The sequence below is a fragment of the Ictalurus punctatus genome, chromosome 9 (genome assembly GCF_001660625.3).
Source record: "Ictalurus punctatus breed USDA103 chromosome 9, Coco_2.0, whole genome shotgun sequence".
Taxonomy (NCBI): domain Eukaryota; kingdom Metazoa; phylum Chordata; class Actinopteri; order Siluriformes; family Ictaluridae; genus Ictalurus; species Ictalurus punctatus.
In genome coordinates this window covers 8,806,765-8,822,757 of record NC_030424.2, presented here as the reverse complement: position 1 = coordinate 8,822,757, position 15,993 = coordinate 8,806,765, and the positions used below count along the sequence as shown (strand labels likewise).

At 41.5% G+C, this 15,993-nt stretch overlaps 1 protein-coding gene across 1 annotated transcript in view; it reads right to left on the bottom strand.

The window, feature by feature from the left end:
• Window positions 1-10,904, bottom strand: part of LOC108269994 (cysteine-rich motor neuron 1 protein) — a 64,905-nt gene extending 54,001 nt beyond the window's left edge. Inside the window, exon 1 of the mRNA XM_053682450.1 lies at window positions 10,263-10,904. Within this exon, the coding sequence (XP_053538425.1) occupies window positions 10,263-10,560 (298 nt within the window). The 5' untranslated portion in view covers window positions 10,561-10,904. The remainder of the gene's footprint in view (window positions 1-10,262) is intronic.
• Window positions 10,905-15,993: the final 5,089 nt, after the last annotated feature.

Below are 15,993 nucleotides of genomic sequence, written 5' to 3'. Positions count from 1 at the left end.
TCTTATGCTTCACTACTTCCATTCTCTCTATACATCATTCTCTCTCTCTCTCTCTCTCTCTCTCCCTCTCTCTCTCTCTCTCTAACCATTCATCTATCTCTTTCTCTCTCATTTTTTGCTGCCATTTTCTACACAATGAGGGAAATCAGCTCTTCCTAAAGCTGACTGAGATAATCTGCAAGTAAACAGAACCACACTCCATGACAAAACCCTTACCAAACATTATAAAACAAAGGACATAACTCATGGGTCATGTCAGCAATGTACTTTACTCTTTCTGATACCTAGAGCTTTGAGATTATTTTCCACACTCTCTGCAGGTAATGGGGAACATCACCTTTCACTACTTCTTTTAACATACTCTAAACCATCAACTGGTGGCCATGGTCCAGATGCTCACCCAACAGAGATCAGCGACGGCAGCTCTCTAAGCATGAAACAGCTTGACTTATGTAGCAGACCCTCTGTTGGGATTGATCCATTCACATGCACTTATGTGAATTTGTAGCTGAAGGCAGCTCATCGGACCAGAGACTACTACAGGGCTGGAGATATTTGTAGACTTTCATATATTTTTCATTTCTGTGTCATATTACAGCAAACCAGTGACTACATTTTCCATCCTACAGTGCAGCCTACAAACATGGCCGCCATGGACTACAAGTCCCATGTTCACCTTCTACAGAATTTTAATCACACACACCTGTTGCCAATCTCACATTCACTCACTCCATGCTATATAAGAGACTTTTTGAACACCATGACTTGGTGAAGTATTGAGTGTTCTCACCTTACCAAGCGTTTCTACCTGTTTCCTACTTTTGTTTTATGTTCATTGATCTTGCTTCTTGTTCCTCGTTCTCGATTCTTGCCTTGCCCAGTTCATGCCTGACCCACTGCCTGTTCCTTGATTATGCTATTGTCTCATGATTTAGATTTGTCTGCCTGCCTCACTTTATTAAACGCTCTTACCTGCACTTGCATCCGTCCTAACCTTCATTACGTGGAATATGTGACAGAATACTTCACCGCAACATGGAAGCAGCAGGAGAGCAAGGACAGTGTCACGCCGGAGTACATGGAGATGTCTGGCCACAATTCATGTCAGTCCAGTTTCCCCAGTGGACTGGCATAGACCTCCCAGATCTGAATTATGGATTGTGTGACTACCCAAGGCAGCTACAATGTCTTAACTGAAATAAGCTTGGGATACCCGGATCATCTTTCTGCTCTTAGGAATGTTTCAAGGGCCGCAGGCATGCCCTCCAACAGCTCCACAAGAAAGCAAGAGCAGGGCTCCAACCTAAGACCCACAAGGTGGTCTCACCTGCTGAGCTCCAGCTGGAGTTCAACGTGGCGACCTCATCCCCAGAGCTCCAACCTGAGACCCATGAGGTGGTCTCACCTGCAGAGCTCCAACAGGAGGTCAATGTGGCAACCTCCTCCCCAGAGCTCCAACCTGAGATCCACGAGGTAGTCTCACCTGCAGAGCTCCAGCATGAGACCCATGAGGCGGTCTCATCCCCAGAGCTCCAGAATGAGACCCACGAGGCGGCCTTATCCCCAGAGCCCCAGCAGAAAGTCAAGTTCATGTCTGAGGTCGAAGTGACGACCTCCCAAGCCAAATTCCTGTCCGAGTTCGAAGAGACGGCCTCACAAGCCAAATTTTGGTCTGAGGTCGAAGAGACGGCCTCTCTAGCCAAGTTCCTGTCCGAGGTCAAAGAGACGGCCTCTCTAGCCAAGTTCCTGTCCGAGGTCGAAGAGACAGCCTCTCAAGCCAAATTTTGGTCCGAGGTCGAAGAGACGGCCTCTCTAGCAAAGTTCCTGTCCGTATGTCGAAGAGACGGCCTCTCTAGCCAAGTTCCTCTCCGAGGTTGAAAAGAGGGCCTCTCAAACCAAGTTTCTGTCTGAGGCCGAAGAGACAGCCTCTCATGCCAAGTTCCAGCTAAAGGTCGACGAGGTGACCTACCACGCCAAGTTCCAGTCTGAGGTCGATGATGTGACCTTCCACGCCAAGTTCCAGTCTGAGTTTGACGTCACGACCAACCAGGTTCTGCTCACACCTGAAACCGACGTCACGACCAACTAAGTTATGCTCACGCTTGAAACCATCTATACCAATCAGGTTCTGCTCAAGCCTGAGGCTGACGTCACGAACAACCAAGTTATCCTCATGCCTGAAACCGACGTCACGACCAACCAGGTTCTGGTCTCGCCTGAAGCCGGCGTCAAAACCAACCAGGTTCTGGTCACGCCTGAATTCGACGTCAAAACCAACCAGGTTCTGGTCACGCCTGAAGCCGATGTCACGACCAACCAGGTTCTGGTCACGCCTGAAGCCGACGTCACGAACAACCAGGTTCTGGTCACGCCTGAAGCCGACGTCACGACCAACCAGGTTCTGGTCACGCCTGAAGCCGACGTCACGACCAACCAAGATATGATAATGCCCGAGTCTGCTGACACGGACAACCAAGATCTGATCAGAGCAGCAAACCAGTGACTACATTTCTCATCCTGCACTACGGCCTACAAACATGGGCACCATGGACTACGCTTCCAAAACACACACACGTTCACCTTCTCCGGAATTCTAATCACACACACCTGGACAGATAAGTATAATTTTTTTCTCTCTGCATCAAATTCTCATCTGTCCAGAGTTTATGTAGCTTGTCAAAAGTGTCAAAGTGAAGCACCACCATCTTTTATTTTATAGCCATAAAGTAATCAACAATGGGAAAGCATTAAAGTGTAACTGATGTCACCATTCAGTCATGTTAGCTGCTTATTCATACACGTTTAAAAAAGTGTTAGTTGAATAATAAACACTTGAGAACATTTAATTTTCTAAGTGTGAGCCCCTTTTTCACACTACTTAATGTGTGGGGTAGACTAATCCAATGTACCTTTCACCCACTTCTCAGTTTACTCTTATAGATGAGGTGGTTGTTATGAAATCTATAAATCATCATCATCAGGTTAACCTTCAGAAAACATACAGTAGACATCCACATTCTGTTTTGGTAAGTTAACCTTAGTTTAGAGCATGGGTACACACATGCAAAGATCAAACCTTATTTACGTTTTTTAAATTGCTTCTGAAAGCATTTCCTAAAGCAAAAAAAGTGTAAATCACGGACTTGTGCACTGAAGTTCTGTCCTTAATAAATCTAAAAAAAGAACAAAAACAAATTTAAGACGGTAAACCTTGAGTGTTAAAGCAACTAATTCATGGACTGAAAGCGGTACACAGCCAGGCCTTTGGGACATATATTTACACATCTGGCTCTGAAACTAACCTGTGGATAAATGTGCATATATTGAGCAGGATACTGCGGCTCTTTCAGACCGACTGGTTAGCAGGCCGAGTATAAGCAGGCTTTTCAACCTAACCCTCATCTGGCCTCCCCAGAACTTTCGCTCTCGCTTCCTGTCACCTTAAATTGATCCATGCCTCCAACACTTTTCCATCCGGACCTTTCTTGCGAGGGCATTTTCATATTTTTACACTTACAGCAGGGATATCACAAAGCAGGAGCTGTTTGAAATTCCCTAGGTGTTTGGAATGGAAATACTAGATGTTGATTAAAACTTCTTGGACATCATGAATATAGCTTTTACTCATTTATACTGCACTCAGGCTAGGGGCAGCGATCTAAATTGTGATCATAAAGATTCCCTTCTGATGCCAACCATCCCTTCTAACTGTTAAAATGATATGGTATGTGGGGAAACATAGTCCTACAGTAAGTTAAAAGTAAAAGTTCACTTCTACCCAGAGGGTCTTGGCGACTTCATGTCTTGGCATCCAGGTCCTGAGATGAAGCAGTTGACCCTAGACGCCAGGCTTTGGCTGATAGCATTACTAAAGAGGAGGTATTTGAAACGTTAGATAAGGCTAGTTTAAAGTGGACTGGACAGGCACTTCGCATTGCCAGCAGAAATGGACCATTTAATGTTTCCTAACTTACTGAAATAAGTGAAGGGATGGTATGCTAAGTGCTTAAATGTTAGTCAAAGCTTCAGGTTGAGGGTCTTGACATGATGCATAATCATAATACAAAAATAAATGATCACATTATATCACATCATTTTTTTATATAAAAGGGGTATTTAACTAAAATTGGTGAAGGTCGCGTCACTTAAAATTCCTTGCTTACAAACTAACATGACTGAATGGTGATAACAGTTACCATTGAAGATTCGTTTATGGCTATAAATAAGACAAATCAAAGTGGTTATGTTATGTTTTGCACTGGTGTTTCACGTTACTACTTTTGACTAGCACCACAGACTCTCAAATAGAGGTGTGCTCTACATGACTGTTTCAGTCAAGCCCACTCCAACAGAAAATGACCAATCCTGCCCACTCCCATAGTTATTTTTTTTTATTGTATGTGCTTGTGATGTTTTACAGAAAATATGGTTTGTTAAGAGTTGGTTCTATTTCCTAAAATATAAACAAATTTAAATCACCAAGACTATAAGCAAGATTAATCATTTATTGGAGATGAATATGGTAAATGAATGTGGTAAATGCGCCAGTAAATGCTGTACAAGTAACTTGTACATTCCCTTGTTAATGACCAGGGCCTTTATTTGTCCCACATGCTTCATATCCTAGTGCCTGTATTAAACTAAAACTGCCCACTCCCACAATTTTTTTGTCCCAGTGCACACATTTACTCTAAGACATCTGTTTTGAACTTGAAGTGGGGGTAATAGACACATATATCTCTGTCCATTCATCTTTGAACATTCTGTTTTAGTCAAAACTTCCCATTCTGACCTTAAGCAAAAGTTTCTGACACTGCCAGTGGTGGCTCAGTGGTTAAGGCTCTGGGTTACTGATCAGAAGGTTGGGGGTTCAGATTTCTGTTGGGCCCTTGAGCAAGGCCCTTATCCCTCTCTGCTTCAGGGGCACTGTATCATAGATGATCCTGTGCTCTGACCCCAACTTCCTAACAAACTGGGATATGTGAAGAAAAGACTTTCACCATGATGTAATATACAGTATCTCACAAAAGTGAGTACACCCCTCACATCTTTGTAAATATTTGATTATATCTTTTGATGCGACAACACTGAAGAAATGACACTTTGCTACAATGTAAAGTAGTGAGTGTACAGCTTGTGTAACAGTGTAAATTTGCTGTCCCCTCAAAATAACTCAACACACAACCATTAATGTCTAAACCGCTGGCAACAAAAGTGAGTACACCCCTAAGTGAAAATGTCCAAATTGGGCCAAATTAGCCATTTTCCCTCCTCGGTGTCATGTGACTTATTAGTGTTACAAGGTCTCAGGTGTGAATGGGGAGCAGGTGTGTTAAATTTGGTATCATCGCTCTCACACTCCCTCATACTGGTCACTGGAAATTCAACATGGCACCTCATGGCAAAGAACTCTCTGAGGATCTGAAAAAAAGAATTCTTGCTCTACATAAAGATGGCCTAGGCTATAAGAAGTTTGCCAAGACCCTGACACTGAGCTGCAGCACGGTGGCCAAGACCATACAGCGGTTTAACTGGACAGGTTCCACTCAGAACAGGTCTCGCCATGGTCGACCAAAGAAGTTGAGTGCACGTGCTCAGCGTCATATCCAGAGGTTGAGTTTGGGAAATAGACATATGAGTTCTGCCAGCACTGCTGCAGAGGTTGAAGGGGTGGGGGGTCAGACTGTCAGTGCTCAGACCATACGCTGCACAGTGCGTCAAATTGGTCTGCATGGCTCTCGTCCCAGAAGGAAGCCTCTTCTAAAGATGATGCACAAGAAAGCCCACAAACAGTTTGCTGAAGACAAGCAGACTAAGGACATGGATTACTGGAACCATGTCCTGTGGTCTGATGAGACCAAGATAAACTTATTTGGTTCAGATGGTGTCAAGCGTGTGTGGTGGCAACCAGGTGAGGAGTACAAAGACAAGTGTGTCTTGCCTACAGTCAAGCATGGTGGTGGGAGTGTCATGGTCTGGGGCTGCATGAGTGCTGCCGGCACTGGGGAGCTCCAGTTCATTGAGGGAACTATGGAACTTGGAACACACCTCTAAGATGACCACTGCCTTGCTAAAGAAGCTGAGGGTGAAGGTGATGGACTGGCCAAGCATGTCTCCAGACCTAAACCCTATTGAGCATCTGTGGGCATCCTCAAATGGATGGTGGAGTCGACATCCGTGATATCATCATAGTGGAGTAGAAGAGGACTCCAGTGGCAACCTGTGAAGCTCTGGTGAACTCCATGCCCAAGAGGGTTAAGGCAGTGCTGGAAAATAATGGTGGCTACACAAAATATTGACACTTTGGGCCCAATTTGGACATTTTCACTTAGGTGTGTACTCACTTTTTTTGCCAGCGGTTTAGACATTAATGGCTGTGTGTTGAATTATTTTGAGGGGACAGCAAATTTACACTGTTACACAAGCTGTACACTCAATACTTTACATTGTAGCAAAGTGTCATTTCTTCAGTGTTGTCACATGAAAAGATATAATCAAATATTTACAAAAATGTGAGGGGTGTCCTCAATTTTGTGAGATACTCTATATGTGACAAATAAAGGCTTCTTCTTCCAACTTTGTCGTACGATGTCTTTGGTTGCAGCTAAACTAAATCGGCCACCGGTGAGCATGTCACATCATGCGTTCTAAGAACACCAGTCACATCTCCCAACCAAAGATTATCCTTTGGTATGTGTGATTGTGCCTGTGACAGAGAAATTGGAATATCATAGTGTAAAACTGGCTGTAGCCAAACCACCTAGTGGCATGTTTTCGAAAGATGGGAGGAATCTTCCAAAGGAAGAAGAAACCCACACAGACACGGGGAGAACATGCACAGAAACTCCACACAAACAGTAATCCAAGTGCATGTTTGAACCAGGGACCCTGGAGCCATAAGGCAAGAACACTACACACTGTGTCACCATGCTGCCATGAAAGAGACCATGCTATTGAAAATCACCATCTAGGTCTAAAAACCAAATAAGTGTCTTGAGTGATAGCAGATAACCAATATGACAAAAATACTTACAGTGTTGCTTTAAAAGTTTGTGAACCCTTTAGAATTTTCTATATTCCTGCATAAATATGACAGAAAACATCATCCGATTTTCACACAAGTCCTAAAAGTAAACAAAGAGAACCCATTAAAAAAATGAGACAAAAATATTACACTTGGTCACTTATTTATTGAGGACAGTGATCCAATATTACATATCTGTGAATGGCAAAAGTATGTGAACCTATAGGATTAGCAGTTAATTTGAAGGTGAAATCAGGTGCTTTCGAATCAATGGGATAATAATCATGTGTGAGTGAGCATGCTGTTTTATTTAAAGAACAGGGATCTATCAGAGTCTGATCTTCACTTCACATGTCTGTGGAAGTGTATTATGGCATGAACAAAGGAGATTTCTGAGGACCTCAGAAAAAGATATATTGATGCTCATCAGGACTCCACCTATCCACAGTCAGACAGATTGTGTACAGAATGAGGAAATTCAACATCATTGTTCCCCTCACCAAGAGTGGAGAACAATGAAGATCACTCCAAGAGCAAGACGTGTAATAATCCACAAGCTCACAATGGAACACAGGGTAACTTCTAAGCAACTAAAGGCCTCTCTCACGTTGGCTAACGTTAATGTTCATGAGTCCACCATCAAGAGAACAATGAACAACAATGGTTTGCATGGCAGGATTGTAAGGAGAAAGGCAAAAAGAACATTGCTGCCCTTCTGCAGTTTGCTAAAGATCAAGTAAACAAGCCAGAAGTCTACTGGAAAAATGTTTTGTGGATGGATGAGACCAAAATAGAATGTTTTGGTTTAAATGAGAAGCATTATGTTTTGTTAGGGCCTGTTCTGCTGCATCTGGGGCTGGATGACTTGCCATCATTGATGGAACAATAAATTCTGAATTATACCAGCTAATTCTAAAGGAAAATGTCAGGACATCAGTCCATGAACTGAATCTGAAGAGAAAGTGGGTCATGCTGCAGGACAATGACCCTAAGCACACAAGTCGTTCTACCAAAGAATGGTTAAAGAAGAATAAATTTAATGTTTTGGAATGGCCAAGTTAAAGTCCTGACCTTAATCCAATTGAAATGTTGTGGAAGAACCAGAAGCAAGCAGTTCACATGAGGAAACCCACCAACATCCCAGAGTTGAAGCTGTTCTGTACTGTGGAATGGGCTAAAATTCTTTTGTGGACTTGTGTGAAAATGTGATGTTTTAGATCATATTTATGCAGAAATATAGAAAATTCTAAAGGGTGATAAACTTTCAAGCACCACTGTATAGTTTACATCATAGTTAAAATGCATTAAGGATTTTGGAATCAATAGCATGCATAACAGAGTCAGGCCTCTACACGTCGGGTCTCTATTAGACTCTTCGATTCATCAACAGAATAGAAATCACTTCATTTATTCAAGCAGCTCAAATGAGATAATTAATGCATAATGAATATTTTCATGCATAATGCATTAGCATGATTATACTTCAGCTGCTTGCAATCATTATACACCTAATCAGGCTTTCTCATCAGACTTTAAGATTTTACAGAACAAATGTCACCTATATATTCAGGAGTTAAAAGTTATTTCCTGTAACTGACCCCATCCTACCCAACATGTACTCTGTCTCTCTCTCCCTCCCTCTCTCTCTCTCTCTGCCTCTCTCTTGCGTGCTCGCGCTCTCTCTCTCTCTCTCTCTCTCTCTCTCTCTCACACGCACACATATACACACAGACACAGACACACACACACACACACACACACACACACACACACACACACACACACACACAAAAAGAGTAAACAAGAGTGTGTTAGTCCAGAAGCCCCTTTGCCTGTCTCACTTCACACAGAAGTCATTAACTCTGAGACTAAATCAAAGCAGCTAATGTGCCAAAGGTACACCAGGTCCAAGTCAGGATTAACCTTTAGCTTTCCCCTTGTAAATATGGCTCAATCACAGACCCTGTCCCTGAGGACAAAGAGCTCGAACCCTACCAGACCCCCCAGAATGATGGCATGGAATGGTCATTTAGCTCTGGAACCTTCTGGGAGGTTCTCACCTCTGCTTTCCCTCAAGATTTTGTGTTGCATCCTGAGCAATCCAATTGGTAATGTTGGGAGAAAGTCCAGGCCAAGGCTGGAATTGTATTAGAGCTGTATTCTCCAAGGTTTAAATTAGGATTTAGGAGGTGGGGGGGGGGGGGGGGGGGGGGGTGTTTCTTTCATGGGTGCCAACAATATGGGAATGGCACCATTAAATGTATATTATTATAGGGAGTTTGCAAGACTGTTAGCACAGATTTATGATTAAAACAAGTTTGATATATCAGTTTCTGACCTTATGGCTTAAATTAACTAATTACAGTGGGCCAGCCAGATTTCTTTGGATTTTTATTCATTACAGATACAGCTACATACAGTAAGCTATGTTATACGAACACAGTAAAATGAGCACATTTTGCTGTAATAATAATAATAAATAAATAAATAAATAAATAAATAAATAAATAAATAAAAACACAGCTTTATCAATTGCCTTCACCAAAAAAAAACATTCTGCAATTTTAAAAGTAAAGATTTTCTCCATTAAGAACATGCATTACATTTCATCATCATCATCATCATGATTTGACTGATATTTCAAATTATATATCAAAAAGGCTCAACCTGCCGTGTACATAACCAAAGTTTACCACCTTTGCTCATCTTTGGCTTCTTTGTATATAGCCTACTGTATGTCCGATGCGACAATAAAAAAAAGAAAAAGAAAAGAAATTGCACTTCTGCGTCAAGTTCACGAGGCACGTGCAAGTGATTAACATGCGCGCGGGGTAGACTGTACCATTGTTTGCCTCTGAGAGGAGGAGATATTCCTGTAGCCGTTCAATTGGATTTATTTAGGAATTTCTTAATTTATTATTTTTTAAATCCAATGGCCAGGTTTCTTCGCGGCTTTCCTCCTCGGTGCACTGAATAGTTGGTTCCACTATTTGTCCAAAATCCGGCACGCCTGCTTCTACAGGAGCTCGCGCCAGGTGTGTCTGACCGGAGGTGAAGACCTTTACACCCTTAACACTTTACTCAGAGGTGAAGGAAACGATGCTACTTGAACTCTCCAAATTACCATCCATATTATTGGATACTTATGAATATCATAAAATTTTTACGGCATTTTTCCGTTGTAATGTTATTATGATAAACTTACAAAATGACAAAGTCTGATCCTTTTAACACTCACCTTTGCAGACCCCTATATCAGGAATGGTAACTACACCGGTGTGGTTGAGGGCGGTGCATGTGAGCCCCAGGGCGCAGTAGCCCAGCTCCCAGTTCTCCCCGCCGCACAGCTCCATCTCGAGTCGCGCGCACTGATCACAGCAGCCGCAGGGGTCCCGCGCCAGCACGCGCCCTTCCTCACAGCCCTGTGCGGGGACCGGTGGGCACGCGCGCTGCGGGCACGGCGCACACACTCGATCCGCGGACGCACGCAACAACACGCAAAAGTTCAACAAGACCAGCATACTGTCACTGCGCATATTGACACGAGTCCGCGCGCGCACTACTGTGAGAAAGAACCCTGAAATCAGGCACAGGTCACTCTCAGGTACAAGTGACACGGAGTAATGGACTAACACGACTTTCTCGTGAAATTCGCAACCTTCCTAAAGCAAAACGCGAATGAATAGTGCGATTATTTGAACAGGGTGCCAGGTGTTCCCGGGTCTCGGACCGAATTAAAATCCTCTTTGAATCAAATCAGTTTTCTTCTAAAGGGACTTCTAAAGTTGTAGCTCTATGGGCCACCTATGCGATCCGTAAAATGATGATGCTGAACCTCCTGCCGCGTCTGCTTGCACAGTACTGAGGATGCGAACTGAAACTCACGCTGACCTTAAAGGGATATAGGGGCCGGAGGCTCCGCCCTCCTCTGTGATTGACAAGGGCTCTGATCAATAACAAGCGGTGAGGAGAGGGCGTTTCTGTGCCAGCCACCCAGAGGTGGGTGCGCACATTTATTGCACTGCGCAATGAAGCGTTGAGTAAACTCCGAACTACTACACGAATTCTACTGAAAACCCTATTATATGTTGATCCAAAACACAGGCTACAAATAAGTATGGTCCATGCATATACAAACTTTAAATGATGTAAGATTGCATTTAGCATATTTGGAAAAATTCCTGATAAAATTCAAAGCCTGACTGTGAGAGAACAAGAATACACAAAATACATAACCATTAAATAACCTTATGCATTAATTGTTTATGCTAGCATTCAAGATATGCACTGGTATAAATACAGCAGCAGTTTGTAGAAGCTACAAGTCTGTAGTACCCAGTAGAGAATTTCCCCTTAAGCAAGGCATGTGAAACGTTATTGTACTTAATTTTTTTATTGAATTTAATTCAAATGTGTACATTGGTTCACATTGTATTAACACAAGTTGTATTCTACAGCCAACATAATTTGATCATTTATATTCAAAGGAATAAAATCAAACTCACCCAAACTCAAGACCCTGGCACTGTAAGGCAGCAACATTACCCACTGCGCTATCATGCCACACATGATTTAATCAGGCTAATTTCAGACTATAGTTATTTCTTCCTGTCAGCACCAACCTCCTTGTAATTGGATCACAGTAATACTATGTAAATTGTTCCCACACTTACTCTACATAATTCAAACCTGATTACAAACCTGTTTAAATTTAAGCAATGAAATCACGTTTTGAAGAGATACCAAATACTTTTATGGAAACTATACATAATATTTCTCTTAAATCTGACTGACAACATATCCCCACCACCCTTAACATTTATTTATTAATTTTTTTATTTTAACCACAGCAGCAGAAAGTGAGTCACAAGTGCAAAAGCTCCAAGCAGTAGGAGAGTATCAGGATGAATCATTAGGGCTGGATGGCGAGAGGAGCCACAGCATTAGAAGTGTGTCAGGATCAGGCACCGACATTACAACATGCAGCCGTTCTAGTAAGGACTAACTGGAGCTTATTTATGCACCCAATGGAACATCTAGACAACACAATTTTACAGCAGTCAAACCTAGAGGTAATAAAGGGATGAGCTAGAGTTTAAATGTATGAATTTATCCCAAATGGGTCAAGTTCAGACTATGTTATAGTATTTGCTGCCTTGGGCTTGGTTCCTGGGTATTATAAGAAAGGTAAGTTGAGCAGCAAGGGATCATGAAACATCTGAGCTACACCTGAGTACAGGATTTATGATTCTGTATGATACTACAGCATGCATGAACTTAACAGGGAAAAATACAAGTATGTGACTGAATTACCCATGGACAATCATATCAGCACCATAACAGCCAGATGCAGTTGATAAAATTAAATGATATACAAAAGGATTTAAATCAATTCTGCATTTGTGCTTGATGAACTGAAGTTCAGCAATAAGCAATAACAGTGAACGCATTATTTATAACAGTAAAATATCATCACTTTCCACTGTGCCAGAATTTATTGATCGATGCACATTTTAGAGGAATGTCAATTTAATTCTGCATTTATTTTTCTTGTTTAAAATACAAGACATGGTTCACTTTATTTAAAATACAAATTTCCCCATGAATCTACAGTCATGTGAAAAAATAAGTACACCCCCATGGAAATTGTTGGATTCTTTGACATATTTGGACAGCAAACATTTGATTATCTTTGAAACAGTGCCTATTTGTTCTACTTGAACAAAACCACAAGGAAAATTAGATTTTTCAATCATTTATTCAACAGAAATATCAATAGATATTCTTCTGTGGAAAAGGTAAGTATACCCTTGGACTCAGAAGCTAGTATTGCCCCCTTTAGCAGAAATAACTTCTTGTAGGCATTTTGCATAATTGTCCACCAGGCTTGCTGAATTTTTTGACCACTCTTCCATGCAATATTCTTTCAGATTAGTTAGATGTTTGAAGGTTTTCTTACATGTACTGCCTGTTTCAAATCCTTCCCACAACATTTCAATGGGATTCAAATCCCATCTCTAATTAGGCCATTCCATAACTCTCCATTTCTTCTATTTCAGCCATTCCTTGGTGGATTTGCTAGAGTGATTAGGACCATTATCCTGTTGAAAGGTCCACTTTTGGTTCAACCTCAACCTTTGGACAGATGGCCTCACAACCTTCTTTAAGCACTCTTTGATATAATGCAGAATTCATAGTTGAATCAATGAATGCAAGCTGTTCAGTCCCTGAGGCAGTGAAGCAACACCAAACCATAACATTTCCACCACCGTGCTTCACAGATGGTATGAGGTGCTTCTCCTGAAAAGCTGTTTTTTGGTCTGAAATTAAACATGTCTGCTGTTACTATGGCCAAACAACTCTATCGTTGATTTATCTGTCCACAGTACATTATTCCAAAAGGCCTGGTCTTTACCGATTTGCTCATTGGCAAACTGTACTTTTGCAAAGGCTTTTTCCTGGCATGTCTCACATGCAAGTCAAATTTGTGCAATCTCTTTCTGATTGTAGAAGCATGCACTTTGACACCAACAGTTGCAGGACTTACTAGCAGATCCAGGGATGAAATTGTGGGGTTCTTGGAGAGTTCATTTTGCATCAGATGGTGTGCTCTTGGGCTGAATTTGCTGGGACAGCCAGTACTGGACAAATTGGCAGTTATATGAAATCTGCACAATTTGTAGATTTTTTTCCTTACAGTGGAATGATGTATTTTAAATAATTTGGATTAAATCCCTTGTCAGACTCACAGGCATCCACAGCCTTTTCTGAAGGCCTTACAGAACTCTTTAGATCTTGGCATGATGACAACACACACCTCAATAGCAAAGGGGAGATCAGACACTAGATGTGAGAGGTTTAAATAAGACAGGTTCCAGCTGCAGTCCCTAAGTAGGTTCTAATCACTGGCACTGTTAAAGAAAGTCTGATCTAGGTGCTCATAAACATAACCAACATATTGTCTTGTAATATGTTGGTTAAGACACGCTAGTGCTTTGGAAAAGTACTCAATGCCTCACAGTGGGATGAATATTTTAGTTTAATATGTTTGGATAGAATTTTTCAGATAACTTCTTTTTCTTTTGGGTGGGCCAGATTTTGGACAAATGATGACCCTCTGTAGACCCTCTGTGCGCGTGTGTGTGTGCTTGCGTGCATGCATGCATATGTGTGTATGTGTGTGTGTGAGAGAGAGAGAGAGAGAGAGAGAGAGAGAGAGAGAGAGAGAGAGAGAGAGAGAGAGAGAGAGAGAGAGAGAGAGAGTGAGTGAGTATGCAGTAAATGGACTGCAAAGGTTTATTGTGTTTATATGGTTATAAATTCAAATGGCTTTATTGTAACCACTGCAGCAGATGATTATTTTTTAGTTTGTTTGCAGGTTGGAGGTGTTGGAGGTGGGGTGGATGAGCTACAATAGCACAATGAACACACGGTGTTAAATGCTTTTATGGTGTGTCAATAATTTCAAGATAATACAGATTCTCCACTCGAATTAATGACAGATTACAATGGTAAATTTAAGTAATTGAGTTACTGGCTTGAATTTTCTGACACTGCTCACTGCTGTACATTCATTCATTCATTCATCTTCATTAAACACTTTATCCTCATCCAAAATCTATCCCTGGGCGTGAAGTGGATGGGTGTTTAGCCTGCACCATGCTTCATACATACATTCACACCTAGAAACATTTCATCTTATCCAATCCACCTACCAACTGAGAGTTGCACAGACTAATACATTCATACACACAGGAAGTCATGGTTGAAAATTTTCCTGTTTCTAGTCACCCAAGTGTACTAAAGAAAAAGAGAGTAAAATATCAATGGAAATATACTTCAAATATATTTTTCTCAAATTAATTCTTAGGGGTACCAATAATTGTTGCACACCTATATCAAAGATAGCCTATATATATATATATATATATATATATATATATATATATATATATATATATATATATATATATATATATAAACCTGTGTCTTGTTTGTAATTGTTTGATATCCATGAGAGCAGAGTATTTTTGTGAATTTATTTAACAAAAGATCAAAAGGTTCAACAATAAAGACAATTTTGGGCACTGTATCTCTTTTGTTTGTGCACAAATATGGTAAAAATATTGGTTTATTTTGGAGCTCAGTGCTTAGGTTGGGCTAATTAAGCAAACCACTGGCAGATACAAAAAAGAGAGCTGTGCACCTCCCCTTTATATCACATTAATGAACTTGGTTTTTAATGAACCTGGTCATTTTGCTATGTTTCCGAGAGCAGGGTTGCCATGTTTCACGAGTAATATTTGCATATTGAATATATATGGTATACTGCACAAATGGCACCACTGTTACCTTAGACTGAGAATAAGAAGAAACAGATATATAGTAGGGTCGCACGGTGGCTTAGTGTTTAGCACGTTTGCCTTACACCTTCCGGGTTGGGGGTTCGATTCCCACTGTGGCCCTGTGTGCGCAGAGTTTGCATGTTCTCCCCGTGTTGCAGGTGTTTCCTCTGGGTACTCTGGTTTCCTCCCTGAGTCCAAAGAGTCCATGCATGGTAGGTTGATTAGCATGTCCAAAAGTGTCCGCAGTGTGTGAATGTGTATGTGATTGGATTGGCACCCTGTACAGGGTGTTCCCTGCCTTGTGCCCTATGCTCCCTGGGATAGGCTCCAGGTTTCCCTGTGACCCTGAAAAAGGATAAAGCAGCATAGAACATGGATGGATGGACATCTACAGTACCTTTTCCTGTGCCCAAACATTTGCGGATAGTATCAAATCTTTTTGTCTTTTTTGGTGCAGGTTTTGAGTTGTAGTTAGGGTGGGAATTTGATGAAATCTGGCAACCTACATTAAAGTTTAAACAAACAAACAAACAAACAAAACGGCGATTGAATAATCCACCTATTGTTTATATCCAGTGTGCCAATTATACATTGTTTGCCCAGATTAACTGGTTCATGTAATGC